This window comes from Ovis aries, chromosome 5, assembly GCF_016772045.2.
Source record: "Ovis aries strain OAR_USU_Benz2616 breed Rambouillet chromosome 5, ARS-UI_Ramb_v3.0, whole genome shotgun sequence".
In the NCBI taxonomy this organism is placed as follows: domain Eukaryota; kingdom Metazoa; phylum Chordata; class Mammalia; order Artiodactyla; family Bovidae; genus Ovis; species Ovis aries.
In genome coordinates this window covers 49456420-49465646 of record NC_056058.1, presented here as the reverse complement: position 1 = coordinate 49465646, position 9227 = coordinate 49456420, and the positions used below count along the sequence as shown (strand labels likewise).

The 9227-nt window shown below is 51.3% G+C and overlaps 2 protein-coding genes across 3 annotated transcripts; one reads left to right on the top strand and one right to left on the bottom strand.

The window, feature by feature from the left end:
- The first annotated feature begins 5 nt into the window (after positions 1–5).
- DND1 (DND microRNA-mediated repression inhibitor 1) lies at positions 6–3492 on the top strand. Of its 2 annotated transcripts, none has more exons than XM_027970318.3 (4): positions 6–149; positions 440–557; positions 931–1392; positions 2565–3492. In XM_027970318.3, exons 1-4 carry the CDS (start codon positions 9–11, stop codon positions 3026–3028), a joined length of 1185 nt encoding a protein of 394 aa, XP_027826119.1. In that variant the 5' UTR covers positions 6–8; the 3' UTR covers positions 3029–3492. The 2 variants fall into 2 exon arrangements, with proteins under 2 accessions (XP_027826119.1, XP_004008920.4); XM_004008871.6 differs by lacking the exon at positions 6–149 and adding an exon at positions 306–337.
- Positions 3334–7967, bottom strand: WDR55 (WD repeat domain 55). The gene is made up of 7 exons (XM_004008870.6): positions 7661–7967; positions 5020–5120; positions 4848–4935; positions 4569–4748; positions 4376–4475; positions 4119–4288; positions 3334–4037 (listed from the first exon to the last, which is right to left on the bottom strand). Exons 1-7 carry the CDS (start codon positions 7849–7851, stop codon positions 3719–3721), a joined length of 1149 nt encoding a protein of 382 aa, XP_004008919.1. The 5' UTR covers positions 7852–7967; the 3' UTR covers positions 3334–3718.
- Positions 7968–9227: the final 1260 nt, after the last annotated feature.

Genomic DNA, 9227 nt, shown 5'->3' with positions numbered 1-9227 from the left:
GTAGCCCCATGGGCTCTTCTGCAGGGTGGAGGGTGTCCCGGACGTTCTCACCTGTATGTAGCCTCCATCCTGCCAGTCTGCAAGCTATTTTTGAAGAGGTGGAGCTGTCTGCAGACCCACTCGCTATGGTCTCCAGCTTTCACCTGCGGGTGCGAAGTTCGAGCGGCGCAAGTTCGGCGGATACCCCACCCCCTTGGTGGGCGGGGCCGTGCTCAGAGCCAATGAGAGCTTGGGGGGTGGGGTAGGGAAGCTTCCAGATAGGCAGACAGGGAGAAGGTTATAAAGGGGGTACGAGTGAGCTAGCTGGGAAGCCATGCAGTCCAAACGCGAATGTGAGGTAAGTGGTTGGCTGCTAGAGAGTCCATGAACCCTGGGCATCACTGGTGAGACGGGGGCGGATGCAGCAGTCCGCCATTCCAACCCACCCTTTTCCCCTCAGCTGTGGTGTGAGAGGGTGAATCCCGAAAACAAGGCGGCGTTGGAGGCGTGGGTCAGGGAGACGGGCATCCGGCTGGTGCAGGTGAACGGGCAGAGAAAGTATGGCGGGCCACCCCCAGGTAAGGTCTTCCCAGCCGTACGCCTGCTAGGGGACTAAGCCAGCCTCTACGGCCCCTACTCGCCGCGTTCAGGGGAGGGAGGGGCCCACCCCGAAGCTCCACTCGGAGCTTAGTCAGAAACCCCAAACTGCCTGCTACACGCACCCCTTCCCACCCACCCGCCCCCTCGAGGAAGGGAACAAGTCTAGTCTTAAGATGCCAGTCTCATGGGTAATTCAGTCACTCGATTATGCCGACGACCTGGAGGATTACGGGTGTTTTACCCATTTCACAAACGTGTGCACACGTACTCCCTCACGCGCTCGGTCCCTGGACCCCGACCCAGGAACTATCCGGTTGTATGACGGTGCCCTTCCCCACCCTCTTCTCCCAGGATGGGTGGGCAGCCCGCCGCCGGCCGGGTCGGAGGTGTTTATCGGGCGGCTGCCCCAGGACGTGTACGAGCACCAGCTGATTCCACTGTTCCAGCGCGTGGGCCGCCTCTACGAGTTTCGTCTGATGATGACCTTCAGCGGCCTGAACCGCGGCTTCGCTTACGCCCGCTACAGCTCGCGGCGCGGCGCCCAGGCCGCCATCGCCACGCTGCACAACCACCTGCTGCGGCCGTCCTGCCCGCTGCTCGTGTGCCGCAGCACCGAGAAGTGCGAGCTGAGCGTGGACGGGCTGCCGCCGGGCCTGAGCCACCGCGCGCTTCTCCGCGCGCTGCAGCCGCTGGGACCCGGCCTGCAGGAGGCGCTGCTGCTGCCCAGCCCCGGGCCGACGCCCGCACAGATCGCACTGCTCAAGTTCAGCTCGCATCGGGCCGCAGCCATGGCCAAAAAGGCCCTGGTGGAAGGTAGGACTGGAGACTGCGGGGGACCGCTGGTTGGGAGCAAACACTTTATGCCGGGCACTTACCTCTACAGGTCAGCATAGTTTAACAAAGCGGGTTAAAGCTGCTAGAGCTTAGGGTCAAATTTGAGACAGACTTGACCTCACGTTTTTTATATTTTCACTGGTCCTACCAGCTATCAGTAACCCAAACTAACACTTTCCACGCATCATCTCCTGACTTAACCCTCCTCACCGTAATGAAACAAAACATTGTCCCTCTTGAGATTGGAGACTGGTTTAAAAAAAATTGACTTGCCAGAGGCAATCAACTGAGCTTACCTTTTACACATTGTAGAACCTGCTTCCTGAGACTGAGAATAATTAAACAGCTTTTAGCACATTCTTTTGTTCTTGGCAAGTTCTTGGCAAGTATTCATGGTAAAATTTAGCTATTATGATGGTTATGAGGTAGGCAAAGCCTGCAATCAACCAGTACCCCTAGGGAACTTAGAAGGTAGCAGTTATTAGGTAGGTCCCTTTGTTTTTTTTTTTTGTTTTTTTTTGGTAGGTCCCTTTGTAAATAAACACAGTGAAGCCTAGAGAAGTTATTTAAGTTGCCTGGGATCACAGGCTTCCCTGGTGGCTCAGTGGTATAAGAATCCAGCTGCCATTGTGGGAGACACAAGAGACAGGAGTTTGACCCCTGGTTCAGCAAGATCCCCTGGAGGAGGAAATGACCACCACTCCAGTATTGCCTGGGAAATCCCTTGGACAGAGGAGTCTGCTGGACTACAGTCAATGGGGTTGCAAAGAACCAGACACAACCAAGCATACACACATGCACACTTGGGTACCACCACAAGGAAATGAGGAGGTTAGAAGTTAAATAGGCTTATGTGACTCCAGGGGCTTCCCTGGTGGCTGAGACAGTAAAGAACCTGAAGTGCAGGAGACCCAGGTTCAGTTCCTGGGTCGGGAAGATTCCCTGGAGAAGGAAATGGCAACCCACTCCAGTATCTTTGCCTGGAGAATTCTGTGGACAGAGGAGCCTGGTGGGCTACACTCCATGAGGTCACAAAGAGTTGGACAGGACGGACCAACAGATTAAAAAGATTTGACTCCAAAGGACTCAAGAGTGTCTGGGAGTTTGGGCCGGGGGCTTAGACCTACCCTGTTTCTGTCTTTTTCTTGCAGGGCAGTCCCACCTCTGTGGAGAACAGGTGGCTGTGGAGTGGCTTAAGCCAGACCTGAAGCAGCGACTCCGCCAGAAGCTCATGGGTACCTCGCTACAGTGCCTACAGCCAGAGGGCAGCCGATTAGCCCTGGCCAGGGACCAGGGGCTTGAGTTCCAAGGGTCTCAGGTTGCCTTGCAGCTACTGTGCCAGCGGATGAAGCTGGGCAGCCCAGTGTTCCTCACCAAGTGTTTGGGCACAAGCCCTGCTGGCTGGCACCGCTTCTGGTACCAGGTGGTGATCCCTGGGCATCCAGTGCCCTTCAGTGGCCTCATCTGGGTTGTGCTGACCCCAGATGGGCAGGATGGGCATGAGGTGGCTAAGGATGCAGTATCTGCACGGCTGCTGGAGGCAATGAGTGAGTCTAGGGCCAGCCTCCTTTGGTCTACTGGGGCTGAGGCAGGAGGTACCATGGTTCAGCAGTGACCTTATCCTCTCTACAGGCAGCCTTTGTCTGCACCCGGCCCAGCAGGCCTGGGCAGCCACTATCTGATCCCAACAAGAGGAGGAGCATAGACCCTGCCCTAGACCTGACAGACTCCCAGCTGGGGCAGGGCCCCAGAACACCTGGGGGCAGCTCAGGTTTGGCCAAAGTTGTGGTAAGGGAACTTCCCTTCTCCCATTCTGGGGTTTCATCTGACCCCAAGGTGTTCTGTGTCACACACACATAAACACACACACCCTCTCTCCTCCTCCCAGTTTAGTATGAATCTTTGTTTCTTATTTCCCTGTTTTGTCTTCTTTGTTGAAGTTTTTATTTGAGGGCTGGTGGAGCCAAAGGGTCAAACATCTGCCTTTGCCCCCACTACTTGGTGGTGTGCTTTTGTTGTATGTGTAGTTTTGAATTCTTCTATGCTGGTTGTATTTATATTAAACCCCTGGTTGGTGTATACCTGTGTCCATGCTGTCTTGCCCCAACTGTGGGCTTTGTCTTACACTGGCAGAGTGAGCAGCTGCTGCAAAGCCAGTTCCATTCCTCACAGCAATGTGCTGATCCTGAGCATCTTCTTGTGCTGCACAATAGGACACTTTCAGTTCCCAGTCTCTCTAGGGATCCAACCCAGAAAACAAGACTTTTGTCCACTGAGAACCCATCCTGAGGTTCAGCTCATCCCTTCAGTCACTGTCATCCTCACTCTCTTCCTCCTCCAGAGTTGTGGCATCCTCTCCCTCTTCCCTCAGTCCTGCAAAGAAGTCATCAGTGCTCCAGGCCTTGCTGCTCAGTGCCCGCAGCGGTCCTCCCTTTTTCTTGCGTCGGCGGTAGTCATCCACCACCACAGCCCGCAGCTGGGCCATGTCCCAAAACTTGAGTCGCTGGTCATGGCCACTGCTGGCCAGGAAACGGCCGCAGTGGGAGAGAGCTAGCTTCTCTACAGGCTCCTCAGCATGCTGGCCGACACTGCCCACCACTCGGTTCGGCAGGATGTTGACAGCCCTGGGCAGAAAGAAAAGTGTTGGGTATGGGATGGTTAGGTCTGCGCTTCCTATGACTTGAGGGTCATCTGGTTTCTCTCACCTGATGACTCCATCAGTAGAGCCAGCACACAGCAGACTCTCCGTCACTGGAACCATGCAGTCAATGGACTCGGCTCTCAAGGCAAAGCGGTCACTTGTGGCGCCAAAGCCATCCCAGTTGAAGAGGTAGATGGTACCTTCACTGGAGCCACATGCCACCTTCTTCCCATACTGCAGGGGAACAGAGCAAAACAGGTTTGTGGAGCCACATCAGATCAAGTCCCTATCACACCCTTATCCCACCCAACCCAGTCGTACTTTCATAAGTGTGACAGAGGTGAGGTCTCCAGATTGGGGCTCAGAGAGCAACTCAAACCGCCGTCGCTTGATGTTGAAGACACCGAGGCAGCCATCTCCGCTATAGAGAGAGCAAAGCAGCAGGAATGGCTGGAGGTACTCACTGAGGGATGTGATATAGGAAAAGGGGTGGGACACAGCTTTGAGGCTGTACCTGGCTGTCAGCAGCAGCTTCTTGGCGGGATCCAGAGCCATGTCAGCAATGTACTCCTCATGCTGCCGCATATCCATTAAGGGGCCCTCCTTCCTTTGGTCCCAGAGGCGAATGCCACCTGTATCATCCCCAGTGGCCAGAACATTCTCATCCACCAGCAACAGACTGTTGATGGGGGCACTAGAGACATACAGAATTTCCTGGAGCACTTTTGTCCCAGTAGGGATGTACCAATCAATCCTTACCATTTATATTGACACACAATCGGCTTCCCCTTACCCGTGAGCCTTGGAAATGCGTCTTTCCAGTCGGCCCAGCTCCACATCTAGAAAATGGATGGCTTTGTCCTTGGAGACAGTAACAAGTTCTGGGGGGGAAATGCCCAGGTCATGGTACTATTCATTGCCCCCTTCCCACCACCACTTTGCTGGCAGCCTTCCCTAATACTCACTCTGCCCATCTTCAGAGAAGACAACGGCTCGGCAGGACTTGAGGTGGTGACCTGAGGACCAGAGCTCCTTGGTTTCTCCCTCTTGGCAGGAGTAGGAAAAGCTGGGGAGAACAGAAGAACAATGAATGACCCCAGACCTCACCTGGCAGTGTAGGACCAACTAGCCAACTTTCCATCTACCTAGGAGTTACTGATAGTACACCTCCAAGCCCAAGGAGCATACCATCCCATTCTCCCATTTTCAGTGAGCTTCAAATGTTAGATCTTTTTTCACTCAATATATGTTTTGGGACCTCATCCCACCCCCATCCCTCTTCATCATTGGAAACCCAAGCCTGGGGAAAGATTAGGTCTGAATCACTCTGAAGTTCAAAACTAACAACAGAAGAACAGGCCAGAGGTTGGAAATGTAAAGATTAATAAAGACAGAGATCTTACACTCCAGGTCTATGGGAGCTAAGTGTGAAAGTGTTAGTCAGTCATCTACAACCCCACAATCCCATTGACTGTAGCCTGCCAGGTTCCTCTGTCCATGGAATTCTGCAGGCAAGAATACTGGAGTAGGTACCCATTCCCTTCTCCAGGATCTTTCTCACCCAGGGACCAAACCCAAGTCTCCTGCACTGCAGGCATATTCTTCACAGTCTGAGCCACCATGGAAGCCCAGGGGAGCTAAGAGAAGCCACAATTAATTATAGCACATTGTGACCACATGCTGAAATAGTGGTAGGATGAAAAGGGAGAGAGAACAAAGAGGAACCAGCCTGTAAGCTCAGCTTTGAGGCAAGTACCTGTCCAGAGATTATCCACAGTGCCTGCCTCAGCAGATTTTCAAAAAGGGCCCAATAAATGTTCTGTCCAAGTGCCCAACATGAAAAAGCTGCTTAATAAATATTCACAAACTGAATGATACCTTGGAAGGGAAGAGAGTCTTGGAAAGCTAACCACGTTGATGACACCTGAGTTGGATCATGAAGAAGTAGTAGTTCACCTGGCAGAAAACAAGGGGCAGATACTAGAGACAGATGCTGATGTCCTTCCCAGGGCAGAAAAAAGGGATGAGGACAGTTCAAGTGGCAAGAGAGGTATGGCTAAATCTTGAAAGATAAGCTGAACTGGGCTTAAAACAATCATGCAGGACAAACAGAAGTCTGAATTGAATTCTCTGGGCAAAAGGAACCTCTCTGGAATGGTCATGAGTTAACTTCAAGGCCTCCAGAAGGCAGTGGCTGAGCGTAGGAAGAGGAGACAAACAGAAGCCATGAGGGGTATGAAGAAAGGTGACTCCCAAGTACCTCACACTGTAAATATGGACAGAAATAGTAAACCTCTCTACAAAATAAGTATTACTGTTATTTTGTTTTTTTCTGGCTGCACCACTCAGCTTGTGAGATCTTAGTTCCCCAATCAGGGATCGAAACTGGGACCCTGGCAGTGAAAGCAGCAAGTCCTAACCACTGGACCACCAGGGAATTACCCATTGTTCCCATTTCCAAAGATTGGAAAAAAAAAAAAAATTAACTTGCCCAAGGACACTGTAGCTAATGAAGGGTTTGGGATTTAAATCCGTTAAGTAAATCTGATAGACCAACCCTCCTGGTTAGGGCCTTCAATGGTTTTTCACTGCTTCCAGCATATATTTTTTATTCAAAAAGCAAACATGTATTGAGCACTCACCCTGGGCTAGAAGCAGCAGACATAATGAGAACTAAACAGACTACAGATTATACACTCCAGAACACTGTATTTCAAACTCTAGTCGTGACCCATTAGTGAGTTGCAGTCAGCATTTTCTGTATGCCCACGATTACAATAGGATAAAATAAACCAGAAAAAATCAAAGTGCACCACACAAAACATAAAAGCTATTTTTACTGTGGGGCAAGGTCAAAAAAGTTAAAATTTTTTTTTTAGTGGAGGAGAGAGCATTCAAATCATTACACAAATTACACATCATTATGCAGTTTAGGAGAAAAAGGTATCTGGTGCCAAGGCAGCATCTAACAGGTAATCTTATTTAGTCTGCACCACCTTGGAAGAGTGAGGAGATGCTGAGAACTCTGGGACAATAGGTACAAGAGGGAAATTCCAGGCAGAAGGATAACATGTGCAAAGGAGCTGAGCCCTCAAGGTCCATTTTTTAAAAGTTAACAATGAATAAGCACAGAAAGCAAAAAAACTGAACAAGGGCCAGAAGGTCAAGGCCCTTAACCAGATTAAGGAATCTGAATCCTAAAAACAAAGGTAAACTATTGAAGGGTTTTAATCAAGGAAGTGAAGGGGTCGGATCTGTGTTTTTTAAAAATCAGTTAAAATGGGCAAGAAGGGAAAGCAGGGGGCCCAGTTGGTCCTGTTTCAGAATCAATACATATTTCGGTCGGAAGTAAGTGTCCTGAAGGCCTACTTGTCCGGGCTCCGTCAGGGCATTCCAGCCACTCTTTCAGTTCTTTTAAGAGATTTGCGTGGTAACCTGCTTAAAGCCGAACGTTATTAAACGAACTGGACAAGATTTGAGTCTTGTAAACTTAATCTCCCTGTAACTTTCTTTCCTCATCCCAGCTCCATTCCTGAGGAGCTTCCAGACTGAGCAGGTCCAGGCCCACCACACTCTTCACGCCCCCCATCTCTGCCCCGCACTTACACAAACACGTCCCCGTCCACGTCCCCTGCTGCCAAAAGGTCGCGGGCCGGATGGAACGCCAGCCCACTAGCCGGAGCCTCCAGGACGATATCTTCCGGAGTGTCCCGGATTCGGGCTGGGGCTTCCGCGGCGTTGGGATCCTCCTCGTCGCTCCCATCCTCCGCGGGCCTCTCCTCACACATGCGGTTCATGCACCAGAAGACCTGAGCCGCGAAGGAACCGAGAAGTGAACCCAAGAACCAGCTACACAGAGGTAGGAATGGCCCAAGGAACCGCTTCAGGATTGAGGCGCTGGACAGGAAGTGGCGTTTAGGCGTTCTCCGTAACCCGGAAGAGGCGGAGCCGGACTCGCTGGTAGCTGGAAACAAACGAAGGAGCGCGGCCGCTTAAGCGCGGTACTTCCATCCGTTGCAATGGAGAGTTGCTGGGCTGGCTATACAGCACAACCCTCAACCCCTTCCTTGGCCTCTTCACCTGGAGATGGGAACTGCGTTTTCCTGATCCAGGCTGACAGCCATAAAGAAGGCTAAGCCGGGAAGAACTGATGCTTTTTAATTGTGCTGGAGAAGACTTGAGAGTGCCTTGGACAGCAAGGATATCAAACCAGTCAATCTTAAAGGAAATCAACCCTGAATATTCATTGGAAGAACTGTTGCTGAAGCTCCAATACTTTGGCTATCTGATGCGAAGAGTCGACTCTCTGGAAAAGACCCTGATACCGGGAAAGATTGAAGGCAAAAGAGGGCGACAGACAATGAGATGGTTAGGTAACATCACAGATTCAATGGACATGAATTTTAGCAAACTTCAGGAGATAGTGAAAAACAGGGAACCCTGGCGTGCTGCAGTCCATGGGGTCTCAGAGTCAGACACGATCTAGTGAGGGAACCACCACCCCCAAAAGGTAAGGATGACTGCCTGCCCTCAGGGGAGGAGAGGAGAACACCAGTCATTCATGGCTTGGTGAAAGACCAAGATGAACCACAACCAGTTTGATCAGTAAGCAACAAAAGCCCACACTGCAAGAATTTGCCTTGCGGGGGTCCCTGACAGCAGGCAGCCCACTCACACTTAAGCTGCAGCCACGGATGGATGCTGAACATCCTCGTGGCCAAAGCAACAGTGCCCCATAAGTTCCTACTGTTTGGCTGCAGACCCTCAGCAGGACTGGGCCAGCAGTGCTGAGCTGGCAAGGAGTTGCTGAAAAGGAAAAATTGGCACAACAGTTGACATTCTGATTACCAAAGATTCTGCAAAGATGAGAGCACTCTGTATTGTGGGACAGATAAGGAGCATGGGCTCCTGTCTGAAGAAAATGTTCTCACATTGTAGTATAAGCCTTCTAAGACATCTTACATGCTGATACCCAGCTCCCTTAAGAAGAGGTGAAATAACTGAGGTTAAGAGACCTCAGCGAGGCTCCAAGTCCCTTGTGTGGTCTTTTGAGTCCTTGTTCCTCACGAAGCAGCCACCTGGTTACTTCCACAAGACTTGGTGGTACTTGCAGAAACCTAAACTGGCAGTCAACTCCCACGTCTGGATCTTGAGTGACCCTCTAGGTATCTTC

Excerpts from the sequence above, each read along its gene's own strand:
- DND1 (XM_027970318.3), top strand. The coding sequence starts at position 9 with ATGGGCTCTTCTGCAGGGTGGAGGGTGTCCCGGACGTTCTCACCTGTA. Across the intron at positions 150-439 it reads TCTCCAGCTTTCACCTGCGG|CTGTGGTGTGAGAGGGTGAA; the intron begins GTGCGAAGTTCG and ends TTTTCCCCTCAG. Across the intron at positions 558-930 it reads GTATGGCGGGCCACCCCCAG|GATGGGTGGGCAGCCCGCCG; the intron begins GTAAGGTCTTCC and ends CTCTTCTCCCAG.
- WDR55 (XM_004008870.6), bottom strand. The coding sequence starts at position 7,851 with ATGAACCGCATGTGTGAGGAGAGGCCCGCGGAGGATGGGAGCGACGAG. Across the intron at positions 4,289-4,375 it reads CCTCTGTCACACTTATGAAA|TATGGGAAGAAGGTGGCATG; the intron begins GTACGACTGGGT and ends GTTCCCCTGCAG. Across the intron at positions 4,038-4,118 it reads TCTACTGATGGAGTCATCAG|GGCTGTCAACATCCTGCCGA; the intron begins GTGAGAGAAACC and ends CTTTCTGCCCAG.